Source organism: Dipodomys spectabilis, unplaced genomic scaffold (assembly GCF_019054845.1).
Source record: "Dipodomys spectabilis isolate Male_0828 unplaced genomic scaffold, ASM1905484v1 ptg000273l, whole genome shotgun sequence".
NCBI classification, from domain to species: domain Eukaryota; kingdom Metazoa; phylum Chordata; class Mammalia; order Rodentia; family Heteromyidae; genus Dipodomys; species Dipodomys spectabilis.
In genome coordinates this window covers 450,957-467,698 of record NW_024870950.1, presented here as the reverse complement: position 1 = coordinate 467,698, position 16,742 = coordinate 450,957, and the positions used below count along the sequence as shown (strand labels likewise).

The 16,742-nt window shown below is 43.9% G+C and overlaps 1 protein-coding gene across 2 annotated transcripts; it reads left to right on the top strand.

Moving 5' to 3' along the window:
• Positions 1 to 46: 46 nt before the first annotated feature.
• On the top strand, positions 47 to 15,979 carry Cenpn (centromere protein N). Of its 2 annotated transcripts, none has more exons than XM_042700793.1 (11): positions 47 to 299; positions 3,259 to 3,433; positions 4,273 to 4,315; positions 5,597 to 5,656; positions 6,203 to 6,279; positions 9,078 to 9,254; positions 10,162 to 10,263; positions 11,418 to 11,481; positions 12,760 to 12,872; positions 14,677 to 14,803; positions 15,298 to 15,979. In XM_042700793.1, exons 2-11 carry the CDS (start codon positions 3,263 to 3,265, stop codon positions 15,378 to 15,380), a joined length of 1,017 nt encoding a protein of 338 aa, XP_042556727.1. In that variant the 5' UTR covers positions 47 to 299; positions 3,259 to 3,262; the 3' UTR covers positions 15,381 to 15,979. The 2 variants fall into 2 exon arrangements, with proteins under 2 accessions (XP_042556727.1, XP_042556726.1); XM_042700792.1 differs by having other exon boundaries at positions 48 to 299; positions 4,270 to 4,315.
• Positions 15,980 to 16,742: the final 763 nt, after the last annotated feature.

Below are 16,742 nucleotides of genomic sequence, written 5' to 3'. Positions count from 1 at the left end.
GGGGGAGAAGCAGGGCTGGCAAACGGGCGCGACAGAACCTACACAACCACTCGGACCGACAGAGCCTGTTTCTCCACTGATGGTACTTACGTACAAACGTCCTCTCCTGAGAAGAGTGACGCAAGGACCTGGAACGACTCACTCCTGCCGCTCCTCAGCGGGGTCCCCCCTGGAGCCGTGGAGCTGCCCGAGGTCCGAGCCCGGTGGGCGGAGCTTGAGGCGGGCGGGAGCTGCCATTGGAGGTTTTGAAGGCGCCTCGGCGGGAGCGGCTGCCGGCGAGCAGCTGGAGATGTGGGCTGGTAAGACGACTGCTGTCGGCTCGGCCTCGGGTCCGGAAGGTGGTGGGAACCTTGGGGAAGTCAGGTCCCAGGCCTCCGCGGCGGCTTTTTTACGCACGTCTCAAATCTCAGGGTTAGCGCTAGGTCTCGGGCTGGGAGTGGAAGGCTGCAGAATAGGCCAAGCTGGAGAGGGCGCTCAAGCCCGCGTGACGCCATTTCCGCCCTCAGTGGGGCAGGGCCTCTTATGGAGCCTGCTACGTAATGCGCTGTAGGTGCGCTGCGTTGTCACGTGACGTGCGGCTCACAAGTCTTTCCCCGGGCTTCCCGCAACTACCAGAGTCGGGGTCTCGTGTAGATCCTTAGTTCCCTTGGCTTGCATCCCATTTGTTCAGCAGCCTCTTGCATTACTCCTCATGCTCCCCGTCACTGCAGTGTATAGCTGCAGGAATATTACTAAGGAATGTTCTTGTGCATTCATTCAAAAACCGTAGCGTGCGCCTAGTGTAAGCTCTGTGCCAAAGTGCTAGGAAGTAGAGAGATTTAAAAGGTCAGCACCGGAAGAAAGTGTCTTTAAAGGTTTCCTGACTTCACTGGTGAGATCACGTGTGCTCTTTTGCCAGTTCTTTTAAAATTTTTACTGGCTGGAGCCAAGCTTTACCCAGACTTAAGAATCGCGTGAAGAAGAGCCCTCCAAAAATGGGAAACTTACATGCGCCCTCCCCGCAGTTTAATTTGATGAGGCCCAGAATCTTTATTTTGAAAGTCCGGAGTGATCATAAGGGAAGAGGTGTTTGATATTTTCCTGTTGATCCTTTTCCTGGTTATTTCCACAAGTGCACTACTTAGGGAGAGCATCCAGTTATTCATTTCCGTAGTAGTATCTAGTGCATAGCTGGTTCTTGGGCTGATTAGACTTACTGTACCTGTTAATTGGAGTGCAACAAAATACTGTGAATAATAAAGCTAGTTCCAGATAGCTCTGTAGTCATCAGTAGACGGTCCTGAGAATAACTGTGTGTCAGTGTATATGTGTGCATGTGTGCGCGCAGGTGTGCATGCACACACACGAGTCATGGGGCTTGAACTCAGGGCTTGGGCCCTGTCCCTGAGCTGTTGTGCTCAAGGCTACCACTTGAGCCACAGCTCCACTTTCAGACTTTTTGGTGCTTAATTGAAGATAAGAGTCTCATGGACTTTTCTGCCCAGGCTGACTTTGGACTTCCATCCTCCGGTCTCCGTCCCTTGAGTAGCTAGGATTACAGGCGTAAGGTACCAGTGCCTGGCTGAAGATAACTTTGGATTGAATGTGTGAGAATAAATCTCTCTGTGGAGAAACTAAGCTGAGGCCTGAATTGCAACAGGAAATCACTGGCGAATCTTCTAGGCAGAGTAACCAGGTGCAATATTTCATATCCAGAAGAATCATTTTGTCTTATAGTATGAAAGAGCCCAGTATAGCTGGAGCTCAGAAAACCAAGGAGAAAGGAGCAAAGACCAAGAAGACAATACAAGACCATGGTGAAGATTTTAATCTTGACTTTAGGGCAAGATGATCTTATGTCTCAATAAAGCAACATATCAGACTCTATTTCATGATCCTAATTCTGTTCCTGTGATCTTAATAGTTATTTTTCTCTTCCCAAACCATGCTTAAACATTCCTCTTTAAGTTTTACTATCATATTCAGAAAAGACAAACCACTACATTTTTTTTGGAAGTAGACAATGGCAGTAAATTATATTTGGTGTTCAACAAGCACATGAGATGATAGATATAAGTCCGCGTTAAGATTCTTGTAGAGGAATATCCCTATTTCCTTGGAAATCCCAGGGTTATGAGGGAAGCAGATGAGAATGACAGACTGTCTGTCTGCAACATGGACACCAGGAACTTTGTGCTTCTTTCTAAAAGATAGGCCATTAATGAAGTTAAATGCATCTTCCTCAATATTTAGGGATCATGCAGCTGAGTGTGCATATACATGTGTATACATTTCTACACATACCTATATGTGTGTACATACATGTGTTCCCTTACATATGTGTGTAATATATACAAAACATTTGGAAGACAGGATCTCACCATATAATCCAAGCTAGGTAGGCCTGAACTCCTGATCCTCTTGTCTCAGCTCCCAGTGGTGAGATGATAGGTGAGTACCACCATGCCTGGTTATAAACCATTTGCAAGGGAACTAATCCAATTCTGACCCTTAAAAGGGCATTAATCCCTTCAGAAGGTGGAGTGGCAAGAACTGATCATGCACTAGGTGTCCTAACCATCCCTTACAGATTCATCACCTGTAAATGCCATTACATTGGGGACCAAACCTACACATATCAATGCTTGTAGGACAAATCCTACCCAAGTCATTATAGCGCTAATTTTGTTAATACTCTACAACATTTAAATATGCAATTTAAAGAGAAAAATAATTTTTTTAAGTGAGTGAAAAGGATAAACATTTGAGTATTTAAACTCCAAAGAAAATCCTAGAGTTGAAGTTGGAAGCATGTCTCACTAGTTAATGAGCGAAAGCATCAGGCACTGAGTTTGGGTCCTGGTCTTGGACTCAAGAAAGAAAGGGCTGGGAAGGTGGCTCAGTGGTAGAGTGCTTGCCTCACTTGCATGAGTCTGGGTTCAATTCCTCAGCACCACATAAAGAGAAAAAGCCGGAAGTGATGCTGTGGCTCAAATGGTAAAGCGCTAGCTTTGAGCTGAAGAGCTTAGAGACAGCGCCCAGGCCCAGAGTTCAGGCCCCACAACCAACAAAAAAACAAAAAGAAAATCCTATGGCTGGAGGCATAGCTCAGGTGGTAGAACACCAACGTCTGAGCTAAAGTACCAGACCTTGAGTTCAAGTCCTGATCCTAGGGAAAAAAGAAAAAAAACACACCTTGGCTAAAACTATGGTGCTGGAAAATTCTGCCAAATGTTTGTATTTGATGAATACTTGGTTTTTGTTTTTCTAACATGCCAGAGAGATGGAGGAGACTGTTGCTGAGTTTCTTAGGAGGACCATCTTGAAAATCCCCATGTATGAAATGATGACAATCCTAAAAGCCTGGGATTTTTTTCCTGAAGAACAACTTCAGACTGTAAACTTCCGGCAGAGAAAGGAACAGCTAGCTCTGGACCTGGTCCTGTTGTGTGAGGTAACAAGCTTTAGCAACCTGCTAGCCTCCAGGTTTTGCTTTCCTTAATCCAAAGCAGACTGAAGACAGCTCCTTGTTTATTTTTAAAGTGAATGAACACATTTTTATTGGCTTTTTTTTACCTAGCAAAGAATGGTTAGGAAGCAATTAGAAAAGAAGTGGCTATCAGGGAAGGGAAAAGTCAGTAGTGATTGAAGAAATGAGTGGTACTTTTTTGTAACCTACTCAGTTATGAAAATGAAAAGATATAACAAGCCTAGTGTACCAATACAAGCCTATAATCTCGGCATTTGGGAGGATCAGAAAGAATGATCTCAAGTTCAAGGCCAGCTTAGGCTATATAGGGAGACCATATCCTCCCCACATCACTACTTGGTTATTTAAATATAAAATTCTTACAGAAATTGATACAATTATATTTGAACATACTCATAAAACCAGTACCCATTATCTAGCAATATTACTGTTACTCTTATCCCAACCCCTAAAGATACCAACAGCGCTGACTTGTAACAGCATAGATTATTATTTTTCCTACTTATATATATATTTTTATAAATGGAATCATGTGTTCTGTTCTTTTGGGTCTGTCTGCTTTCATTCAACCTTATGATTGTGAGAATCAGCTATATTGCTGTATCCATAATAGGCTGTTGATGCTCAGTGTTGAGGTCTGACCTGTAGACAATTCATTTATCCATGCTGTGGTTGGTTGGTGGACACTGTACAGTACTGAGGGCATGCTAATGTTTGTCCAACCAATCCTAAAATGAGCCTTAAAGGGAGATGCCCGAGCCCATCACCACATCTTCTAATGAGTTTCTCTTCTCTTTCAGAAGAAGTCTGCAAGTCTCAATGATGTAGCCCTTTTAGACATCATTTGTAAGTTTGGGAGATTTGTATTTATACCCAACTAATCAACTCCAAGGGAGGCAAGTGTTTATAGACAGAGTCAAGAGTTGAAGAGACTTGGTGTCAAATCCCAGCTCTGCCACTTACCTGCCCTGTGTCTTTTGCCAAATTGTCTTGCTGCTCTACGTGTCAGATTATATACAACATATGTTTAATAGAGTAACAGAAAATTGTTAACACCATTCTTACTCAGAGACCAGTTAATAGGCAATCTCAACTCTGAACGTAGAACCAAAGAAGCAGGTACAGAAGGAAAACAAAATACCTTTGGATGCTATCTCTCTCTCAGGCATTGAACTAATCCTGCTGACACTTGATTTAAATAAAACCAAAAGGAAGAATTGTCAGGTCCATTGCCATAAATGGAACAGAAAGAGAGGCTGGTGAGATGCACCAAAAAGAAAAGATACTGAACTCAGAGAAGGACAGGAAGAGTGCTGTGTGCCAGAAGCATAGTGTGTGGATGGTACCTTGAGTGCTGGGGCCTTTATCCCTCTTTGTGGGTTGTAGAAAGCCTGGTGTGAGGTGGAGACCAGTGGGGCTCAGGGTAGACAGATGACTGACTGTGCAGGGATGAGCAGAGGGCAGTGCAAGGGCAGTTTTAAGCCAGAAAGATGACAGGGAAAATTGAACTTGGCAGTCCCATAGGTCCATTTCCCCTCCAGGATACTCTTGAGGGGAAGTTCCTGCAAGGAATCTTCTGTGTCATACATCCACCTGGGAGGGCTTTCATCAGACGTAGACTGCAATTTTTGCAGGCAGGAGTAGATCTAGGACTGGAGCGGTATACAAGTCCTTTATTCCCAGGGAGCAGACAGTACACGGGAACCCCCAAGGACCTGATGTGGTGATGAGTGTGGAACAATGTGGGGCAGCGGTGGGGTGGCCCACTGAGCGGGCAGCCCGAGTACAGCCGACAGAGGTGACGAATGAGCTGTGCAAGGAACTGGGCAAAGAGGACACCTGTGCAAATTGTCCTTCCACGCAGAGTGGTCATTCCATCTGGAAGATATAGCTGAATTCTGGGGGAGAGGAGAGATTAATCAGTGCTCCGATGAAATAAGGACAAAAGCTGAGTTTTATCCTCTAGGTTAGCTGAATTAGTCATTCTGATTTGTCTAAATTTAATGGATATAAAGTATATGTTTTTCATAAGAATCTATCACCTGAATTACTATTGTATTGTTTAAAATACATATTTTAAGCATAAATAAAATATAATACTAAAGCAATGAGCCCTTCCTCTCTCAGATACTCAAGCTCACCGGAACCACAAAGTTTGGGATGTTTTTCAGATGAGTGAAGAACCAGGTAATACTTTCCATTTTATTTATTGGGTTTATGTATTTATTTTTTTTTGTCAGTTGTGGGGCTTGAACTCAGGGCCTAGGCACTGTCCCTGAGCTCCTTTTGCTCAAGGCCAGTGCTCTACCACATTGAGCCACAGCTCCACATCTGGCTTTTAAGTGGTTGATTGGAGATAAGAATCTCCCAGAGACTTTTCTGGCTGATGGCCTTGAACTGTGATCCTCAGATCTCAGCCTCTAAATAGCTAGGATTACAGGCATGAGCCACCGGCTCCTGGCTAGTGTTTTCATTTTAAATTTAACATTTATATTTGATATTTTAGCAATTTGGAAATTAATAGCAATGCATTCTCTTTAAATACCTTTCAAAATGGGGTGCCTATTGCTCATTTGCATTTGGGGATGCCATATTGGAAGTGTGGGAAACATTCACACCACATGTTATCACCACTTTGGGGTTATACAAGATTCTCAGTTCTGGATTTGCAGATAAACATTGAAGACTCTTAGCTCCCTTAATTTTTCTTTGTTTTTCTTTTCACTTTCACAGATGATGATGTTGACCTTTTCGATATGGAACAATTCAAAAGTTCATTTAAGAAAACTCTTCAGAGAGCATTAAGAAATGTAAGCACAACGTTCAGTACACACTACATGCTTTGATCTGTGCACTTAAAATACGCTGCCGACTCTTCTTCATTATCTGTAAGAAATTCAGCCCGCCACGTTCCATACTATTCTCTTCCATACCAGAGCTCTTAAGTTGTGAGAACTTCCCTCTTTCTCACCTGTCACTTAGAGTCTGGTGCTTATTTCTCAGTGTCACAGTAGTGACAGAGGTGTCCCGTGGCCAACTGTCAAGGGCAGTAAGTGAGTGGTCACATTTGCTGCTGAGCACTTGAGATGTGGTTAGGGACTGAGCAGCTGATTTCTTCATCTTATTTAACCTTAATGAATTCCATCATATAATCCATGCATGGCTGGTATCTGTAGTATTGACCAGTGTGCTCGAGCATACACACACACACACACACACACACACACACACACACACACACACACACACACACACACACACACACCTTTTTTGGCACACCTTTTTTGGCAGTGGGAAGCCAAGCAAGTCATCCAGTGCAAGGCGCTCTCTTCAGTTCCAGCCAATAGGAAGCACTGAGGCCCTGCAGGGGCCAGGGCTGGGGAAGAGTGCTTTGCTGCACAAAGGATTTGGAGAAGCAGCCACATACACAGTGGGCAGAGTCTGCTCACTCCCCAGACCAGGCACCGCAACTACCTGCTTTTCCCGGAGTGAGATCTGAGATGGGGAAGGGAGAGCTGGCAACCCAGTTGGACCTGTTTCAGGGTCCTCCTTTTCAGGGCTCAGAGCCCAAAGGAAACCTGACTTGGGGGAGAAGATGACTAAGACCTTTAAATTCTAGAGCAGTTGACCATCCTGTTTCTAAATTGAGAAAGGCCTGCATTTATCCATGAGATGGGGGCCAGGTAGAACTTCCTGTATTCTTGTTACATGCTACTCCTTGAAGGAATTTTTTGCTGCTGATCTAGAACTGAGTCAGAGCATTATGATTAGCACATTTTTAGGCCCATCATACTGTTAAATTTCATAGCACATACTAGATCTGTGCTAGATGCTAAAGAAGCTTCATTTATAAACAGCTGTCCCATTATAAAGGTTACTGACTCCTACTGGAAAAGGAACACTATTCAAGGCATGTTCACAAAATTTCTAGAAAATGTTTATGTTATTCCCTGACTATAGGTTTTTAAGAAATCTGTCTTCAAAATTCTTGGCAAGCCAAGTGTGGTGCCTCATGCCCATAATCCTAGCTACTCAGGAGGCTCAGATCTGAGGATCATGGTTCAGAGCCAGCCTGGGCAGGAAAGACGGTGAGACTCTTCAGTAAACCACCACAAAACTGGAAGTGGCACTGTGACTCAAGTGGTAGAGCTCTAGCTTTGAGGTAAAGAGCTGAGTGATAGTGCCCAGGCTCAGAGTTAAAAAAAAAAAAACGTCTTGGCAAGACATAAATGTGGCTTTATAAAACAAATCACAAAACATTTTTTCAAAGATGCCCAAAACATACCATAAAAAGTAGAAGAAAGGGCTGGGAAGGTAGCTCAGTGGTAGAGCGCTTGCCTTGCATGCATGAGGCCCTGGGTTCGATTCCTCAGCACCACATAAGCAAAGAAAGAAAAAAGCCAGAAGTGGCGCTGTGATTCAAGTGGTAGAGCGCTAGCCTTGAGCTGAAGAGCTGAGGGACAGCGCCCAGGCCCAGAGTTCAGGCCCCACGACCAGACCCAAAAAAAAAGTAGAAGAGAAAAATCTCTAGGTCTTTACGTACAAAATTGCAGTAAGAGCCAGGTGCCCGTGACTCACACCTGCCATCCTAGCTAATCAGGAGGCTGAGATCTGAAGATCACAGTTCAAAACCAGCCTGGGTAAAAAAGTCTATGAGACACTCTTATCTCCAATTAACCTAACTCAAAAAGCCAGAAGTAGAGCTGTGGCTCAAAGTGGTAGAGTGCTAGCCTTGAGCAAAACAGCTCAGGGACATTCTTTGGTCCTGAGGGGCCATAACAAAACCAATTTTTTTTTATGGTAAGATTGCTCTCTTTTATTTTTTTATTTTATTTTTTTTGGGGGGGGTCCGGTCTTGGGGCCTGAACTCTGGGCCTGTGCGCTGTCCCTCAGCTCTTCAGCTCAAGACTAGTGCTCTACCACTTGAGCCACAGTGCCACTTCCGGCTTTTTTTCTTTTTGCTTTACATAGTTTTTTTTTTTTTTTTGTCGGTAGTAGGGCTTGAACTCTGGGCCTGGGCGTGGTCCCCTAGTGGGGCTTGAACTCTGGGCCTGGGCGTGGTCCCTCAGCTCTTCAACTCAAGGCCAGCGCTCTACCACTTGAGCTACAGCGCCACTTCCTCTTTTTGCTTATGTGGTGCTGAGGAATCGAACCCAGGGCCTCAGACATGCAAGGCAAGCACTCTACCACTGAGCCACCTTCCCAGCCCCAGATTGCTCTCTTTTAAAAGGTGCAGGGGCTGGGAATGTGGCCTAGTGGCATCGTGCTTGCCTAGCCCCAGGCTCAATTCCTTAGTACCACAGAAAAGGTTGGAAGTGGTGCTGTGGCTCAAGTGGTAAAGTACTAGCCTTGAGCTAAAAAGCTCAGGGATAGCACCCAGGCCCAGAGTTCAAGCCCTACAACCTACAATTAAAAAAATAAATAAAATAAAAGGGGTGCAGGCTGAGCATGGTGGTACATGCCTGTAATCCCAGCACTCAGGAGACTGAGGAGAGAGGATTGCAAGTTCCAGGCCAGCCTGGGCTATATATATCATGAGAGCATATCTCCACAATGCTGCAGTTGGTGCCAATAAATGACAGTCGACTCTGAAACTTGTTTTCATCAGGTGACAGTCAGCTTCAGAAATGCAGAGGAGAATGCAGTCTGGATTCGAGTTGCCTGGGGAACACAGTGTTCAAAGCCTAACCAGTACAAGCCAACTTACGTGGTGTATTATCCCCAGACTCCATATGCCTTCGCATCTCTCTCCACCCTGAAGAGCACTGTACCCCTTCTGGGTCAGGTACTGCACAAAGTAACTCCAAACTACAGTATCTTACCATCCTTACCTCAGAAGTCAGTTGGGTTTAAAGTGCTCAAGCATTTGATGGCAGCACCACATTTAATTCTTTATCTCCTGAGTAAGGAACTACACATGGAAATGTGACACAAGATGTTAGTTTAGAGCTATTCCTTTTTTTTTAAATGGAGAATGAGTAGGTGTGAATGTTTTGAAGAAATGCAAGTAGTACAAAAGTCTGAAGATAAAGACATACACCATGTCCCTCTCCCATTCACTCAAAATAACTTTGTTACAATTTTCTTTCAAAAGATGATTAAGGGTGGTTCTATAATTTGCTTTTTTTAAACCACACTTCTATGCAGTGCTTTCTCTTGCCTGTACAATCTGCCTACTAACGGCTATTATTACCTTCATAGCAGTTTGCATATACCATACACAGTAACTGAGTTAACAGAAGATGTGGCCTCTGTCCAGAATCTACTTCTTGTCATTTTTCTGCCTTTGGTGTTCTGGCTTCCTAGCATCTTTCCCCAAATCAAACCAAAACCGTGCAGTAAGAACAATTCCCAAGAACTCCTTATCATCTGGGAAGCAAGTTAGAACACTGGAACATAATTGCTATGAGGAGATCCTAGTCTGAAATTGAAAAATGATAACTTGTGCATATTTATTGCTATTCTTAAGTCCTTATAACCCTTGACTTAAACTGCACCACTTTTCTAAAACCAGTGGCCATGTGTGAGAACCTTAGCACCACTGAGTACCTTTTCTGTTTTTTCAGCTGAGTGACAGGTTAAAGGCATTACATTTTTCAGGACTTCTTTCACTCTTCCATGGAAACTCGACTGATTGCAGTTACACATGTGGTGATAGTAACCCTAATTGCTTCCATCATTCCCATTTCAAGGCACTGAAAATTGCTAGCAACCACCACCAGATAATGAAAATGGACCTGAGAAGCCGACACCTGGACTCACTCAAGGCCATTGTTTTTAAACAGTATAATCAGGTGAGCCAACCAGCAACTCTTTCCTCCTGTGTGTAGGATTGAAGTCCATTGAGCAGGGACAGGTCCTTGCCAACACGTCATCTCTTGAGATATCAGTGCAGTTAACAGGCTTTTGGTCAGCTCACATGAAAGAAAACAAAACGAGGGCTGAGAAGATGGCTCAGTGGTCGAGTACATGCCTTGCTTATGTAAAGCCTGGGTTCGACTCCTCAGTACCACATAAACAAAAAAAGCCAGAAGTGGCACTGTGACTCAAGTGGTAGAGTGTTAGCCTTGAACCAAAGAAGCTCAGGGACAGTGGTTAGACCCTGAGTTCAAGCCCCAGGACTGGCACCAAAAAAAAAAAAAAAGATGTCTCACTTTCCTCTTTTTATAATTGTACTATACTTTATACAGCCCATTTGTCATTGTAGCCTATATCTCAGATCCCAGTTTACAAAGCAGCTAATCCAATTGGAATTTTCTTTTTCTTCTGAGTAACTTGACAGCTGAGAAATACAATGAAATTTTTTGTTGTGACAAGCAAGTGTCACAGGTTTAAACTAAAGGGGAAGGTATGGATTTATTAAGGTCCGCAGTTGTTTGTAGGATTTGAATGTGTTTTTCCCCTTTTAGTGACAGACTGCTCTGTCCTTAGAGGCACGAAGGTCTTATCCTAGATATGGCAAACATCTACTCATGTGTAGACTATCAGAGATGCTTTACACATGTGTGTTTTCTGAATAGAAAGATGTTATGGCTCCCTGCAAGTCTCTCGACTTAAGGGTGGAAATTCACATTGTCACCAATGAATGATAAACATTTTCATTGGGACTGTGGGAAAAGGGAAGTTCCGACTTTGCAAAAAGGACCTCTGACTTACAAATCTAGGTTGTGAAGTTCAGTTTATAGTTGTAAAGCTAAAACGTCACATGCAACAAATACTGTCTTCCATTCCTGTAGCTTTTGCATATAATACGTAGATGTCTGGGTCCATTTTTTTTTATTGTAAAATACAGACTTTCTCAGTCAAAACAGCCACGTTGCAGGCCACTGCAGTCTCTTTGTTGGAAAAAGTAAAGATTTAGCATACTTTTATATACCAAAATTAGTTAATATCTGTATTAGTAAAACATTTACTTTTTTTTTCTTTTTCTCTCCCTATACCCCCTCAGGTATTTGAAAATCACAACTCTATAAAACCTCTACAAGAAAGAAACCTTGAACAAAATAGAAATGGTATGTATTTTTAAGATAAACTGAAATGCGGCCAAGTATAGCAGTGCTGTAACCTTAGCACGTAGGAAGCTGCGCAGGAGAATTGCAGGCTCGAGGGCCGTGCAGGCTGTACCTCCTGCCCCTATCTCAATAACAACAAAAAACCAACAAATTGCTGTTTACAAGTGCATTATTCCTATTCAGATTTTGTTACTCAGAAAATCACATACACACACATATAAGGGCTCTGATTCAGAACTCTTTACTGCTTTCAGACAAATGGAAAGAAGAAGGCCAAGCCAGAAGTGGGTCTCCTTTAGAATCTGCTAGACTAACATGTGGCACAGAATAGCCAATGGTTGCTAAGCATTTCTTCTGCACCAGTACCATTATGGGGGGGAGGGGGGAGGGGTGTTCACACACGCATACATGCACACTTGCACCTGGGCCTATTTCCTCAGGTCCATGGAGAGGCTATATTCATTGAGAAACTGAGGTTCAAGAAAGCTTGGAAACTGTATAGACAGTCATACAGCTAGGAAGGAAGTGGCAAAGCCCACATGAAACCCGAGCCTGAGCATAACCAGTTCTAGAACAGTCAGAATGGTGACTGCATTGCTCCCCTCTCTTGCCAGGAGCCTCTCCCTGGAAAACTCACTTCTATAGCTATTAAAGGGAGTGGTCCAGTTGGTAAGAACTAACCATTTTAGAATTTTCAAGCAGAAAAGGAAGCACTGTTGATTGGATGTGTTAGGATATAAAATTGTGTTAGAGTATACATTACAGGCTTCTTGTTCTTATTAACTGTAAAAGAGCTATTTAGTAACATAGTACAATGTTTGCAGTACTTATCTCTGGGTGGTAGAATTGTGGGTAATTTTTATTATTTTTATCTCCTTGCTCTTTCCAACTTTCTACAAAATAAATTATTATAGTTAAAAGAAGGAACAGACCAGGCTCTGATGGCTTACACCTGTAATCCTACTCAGGAGGCTGAGATCTGTGGGTCACAGTTCAAAGCCAGCCAGGGCAGGAAAGGCGGTGAGACTCTTATCTTCAATAAACCATTCAGAAAACTGGAAGTGGCACTGTGGCTCAAGTGGTAGAGTACTAGTCTTGAGCTGAAGAGCTGAAGGACAGCACTCAGGCCCAGAGTTCAAGCCCCATGACCAACAAAAAAAAAAAAAGGAAACATTTTCAAGTGGAACAAGTAATTGGGCAGGTTGGAGATGTAAAGATGCTGTAAGAATGAAGTGTGCCCCTAATGTCTGTTTCCATCTGCAATCTTCCCACCCTCAGTGGATCCCAGGCTCATTCATGAAAACACAGTCGAAAAGGAGAGAATCCAAAGAATAACTGAAGAAACTTTTGGAGACTATCCTCAGCCACAACTCGAATTTGCACAATATAAGGTAGGACACAGCAGTAAACATTGCCCACAAGTTACCAGAATGGTTTGAAAAGATGAGAGAACCTTACATCCCTGTTCTATTTGCCTTTTTTTTTTTTTTTGGGGGGGTCCGGTCGTGGGGCCTGAACTCTGGTCCTGGGCACTGTCCCTCAGCTCTTCAGCTCAAGGCTAGCGCTCTACCACTTGAGCCACAGCGCCACTTCCGGCTTTTTTCTTTCTGCTTATGTGGTGCTGAGGAATCGAACCCAGGGCCTCAGGCATGCAAGGCAAGCACTCTACCACTGAGCCACCTTCCCAGCCCCTGCCTTTTTTTTTTTTTTTTTTTGCCAGTCCTGGAGCTTGTGAACTCAGGGCCTGGGCACTGTCCCTGAGCTTCTTTTGCTGAAGGCTAGAACGCTACCACTTGACCACAGCACCACTTCTGGCTTTTACTGTTTATGTGGTACTGAGGAATGAAACCCAGGGCCTCGTGTATGCTAGGCAAACACTCTACCATTGAGTCACATTTCCAGCCCTGCTACTTTTTATGTATGTATGTATAAGCCTTGCTATTATTTATGTATAAACATGAAAATTAAATGGACTTTTTGTTATATTTGAAGTTCCCCTGTTAGCCAAGGAGACCTTCTGAAATTGTGTATCTGCCTTTTTGTCTTACATATTAATTCATTTATATGTTAGCTGGCTACAATCTGTATGTGTGAGCTGAGGAAAGTTGAAGGTGCTGGGATTACAGACATAGACCATCACACCCAGCTTCTGTATGTGTTTTAATTCTTCCCAAAGAAGTGAATTTTTAAAATGCCAGGCCCTGGAGACTCAGGCCTGTGAATCCTAGCTACTCACTGAGCTCTGAGGATCACAGTTCAAAGCCAGCCCAGGCAGGAAAGTCTGTGAGACTCTTATCTCCAGTGAACCACCAGAAAACTGGAAGTAGAGCTATGGCTCAAAGTGGTAGAGAACTGGCCTTGAGCAAAAAAGCCCAGGACAGTGCCCAGGCCCTGAGTTCAAGCCCCATGACCAACAACAGCAAACAAAAATGGTGACTCAAGGGATATAGCATTTTCATATTGAAGTTAACAGATTATAAAAACTAGTACTAATTTTCCATTAAGAAAGCAAACTTGGCTCTCCGTGTGGCCCCTTTCCTGCTAACTCTAGCATTGTGTACATGAGAGATGGATCAGAGGCTCATACCTACAATCCTAGCTACTCAGGAGGCTGAGGATCACTGTTTGAAGACAGTCCCAGCAGCAAAGTCCATGAGACTCTTCAGTTAACTACCAAAAAGCTGAAATTAAATGATCCAGTGCTAGCCTTGGGGGAAGAGGAGAAATCTCAGAGATAGTGCCCAGGCCCTAAGTTCAAACACCAGGGCTGGGTATCATGAACCATGCCTGCAGTCCCAGCTATTCAGGAGCCAAAGTTAGGAAGATCACAGTCTGAAGCAAAAGGGACTATCTGAAACACAGACTGTAAACTAAAGGACTGGAGGTGTGGCTCAAGTAGAGCATTAGCAAGAATAAGGCCCCTAGATCAGTCTCAAACATCACTAAGAAAAAAAAAAAAAAAGCAAAGTGAGCTCAGAACTGAGCTTACATGGAGCCCCTCCTGTGTGCCTGGCCTCTCTGTGCTGGCTGCGTGTGCAGAGTGCATCTGATGTCTTCTGTGTTGGCAGGTAGTTAGGAAATTAATGGTCTCTGCTATAGTTCTTGAAGGCAAGCATGAATAACAGTATATGATCTGTCCATTAGCTTTTACCATTCCAGCTGCTCTACTTAGTAGTTCTTTCCATTTGTTGACAGCTTGAAACGAAGTTCAAGAGTGACATAAACAGGAGCATCTTGGCTGAGCGGGAGGAGCCGCTCCGGTGTCTGGTCAAGTTCTCTAGCCCACATCTTTTAGAAGCACTGAAATCCTTAGCGCCAGCTGGTGAGTGGTGAGCCTATGGGACCTGCGCATTCCATCCCCCAGCTGAGGAGCTGCCCTGTGCTTTCCCAGCTCTCCAGTCTGCCATCCCACCTTGTCCCCCTGCTATGCCACCCTGCCAGGCCTTCCCACCACACCATGCCTCCCTACCCTCTTTTTAACTGCTTTGCTTCTACCCTGGATGGGGCAGGGACTGTGGTCTATTTCTCTCCTCAGCCATTTTTGTTTGTTGGGGGTTTTGTTTTGTTTGCCGGTCATGGGGCCTGAATTCTGGGCCTGAGCACTGTCCCTCACCTCTTCAGCTCAAGGCTAGTGCTCTACCACCTGAGCCATAGCGCCACTTCTGGCTTTTTCTGCTTATGTGGCGCTGAGGAATCGAACCCAGGGCCTCATGCATGCAGGGCAAGCACTCTACCACTGAGCCATCTTCCCAGCCTCTCCTCAGCCATTTTTAAACTGCTGTGTCTACCTAGTGATCTTTTTTTTTTTTTTTTCAGGTATAGCAGATGCACCACTTTCCCCTTTGCTCACTTGCATACCCAGCAAGAGAAAGAATTATTTTAAAATTAGAGATAAATAAGATCTTTGTGGCTGGGTGAGCTCAGTGCTCCTTGACCATGTTAATATGCTCGTTCCTGTTTATGGCTAGCTGGATGGCGAATCTAAATCTCCATGCTAGGGATTCATCCATGTTGAAAACTTAGAACTGTTCATGTTGGGCAGATGCTTTCCTCCTCTCCGTGTGGCCCCTTTCCTGCTAACTCCAGCAGTGTGTTCATGAGAGATGGACCAGAGGAAGATGCAGGAAGATGCATGGTTCCAGATTGACCCCACCCCCACCCCAGAGCACCAAGCACGGGGCACTAGATCTCTCCTCAGGCCTAGGAGGTCTGGTTCCAGTGGCTGATGTCTAGGGATTTGCAAGTAAGCTTTGGATCTTAGAAAGGAGAACCAAAAAAAAAAAACTGCCCAACTCAAAACTTCTGGGAGAGTCATAAAATTGGCCCATTCAGAGGGCAGAATTGGGTCCAGAAAGCTATTACAAGAGGTTACATATCTGAGAGTACCTATAATTGTGTTGTCATAAGTGTTGCTTTCCATAATCTATTTTATCATACATGTAACAGATTTACCATCATATTGTACTGATTTGTGAATAAAGATAATGAGAAAATGGTATGTCAGTGACTCGTTTTTCCCCATTGGTGGTACTAGGGTTTGGCCATAGTCACGTTACTTCTGCCTACCACATATCAGAGATTACAGGTATGAACCACCATACTCAATTAGTTTTGTTTTTTGTTTTTGTTGGTCATGGGACCTGAACTCTGGGCTGGGGCACTGTCCCTCAGCTCCTCAGCTCAAGGCAAGCACTCTACCACTTGAGCCATAGTACCACTTCCAGCTTTTTCTGCTTATGTGGTGCTGAGGAATGGAACCCAGGGCCTCATGCATTGCAAGGCAAGCGCTCTACCACTGAGCCACCTTCCCAGCCCTCAATTAGTTTTTTGATACAGGGTCTCTTACTATTTTTGGTGGGGGGTGCAGGGGAGACTGGTCTCAAAACCTGACCCTCCCATCTCCACTTCCCACATAGCTGAGATTGAGCTTACGGTACCCAGCCCTGGAACATAAGTTATTTCTGATGAGATCCTTCAGTGATCTTCACTAAATAGCATGTCCTTTTATAATAACATTTAAATATCTATTTTCTATCTTGTTCCAGAGAGGATTTAGGGTTATAAAAGGAAAAGTAATTTTTAAAATTAGAAAATCTGGACCAAAAAGATGACAGAAATAGAACAGGAGAACACATTAAGGATAAGTTGCTAGAAGACTAAACACAGCATGGAGCGTGCCAGTGACTGACATGAAAAAAAAACAACACTGGTTTCTGAATATAGATAGTTAAAAAGTAGATATCGAGGCTGGGAATATGGCT

What these genes read in the sequence shown, in the direction of transcription:
- Cenpn (XM_042700792.1), top strand. Translation starts at nt 3,263, where the DNA reads ATGGAGGAGACTGTTGCTGAGTTTCTTAGGAGGACCATCTTGAAAATC. An exon ending in TTTTTAAACAGTATAATCAG is followed by an intron (nt 10,264 to 11,417) that starts GTGAGCCAACCA and finishes ATACCCCCTCAG; the next exon opens with GTATTTGAAAATCACAACTC. An exon ending in TCGAATTTGCACAATATAAG is followed by an intron (nt 12,873 to 14,676) that starts GTAGGACACAGC and finishes ATTTGTTGACAG; the next exon opens with CTTGAAACGAAGTTCAAGAG.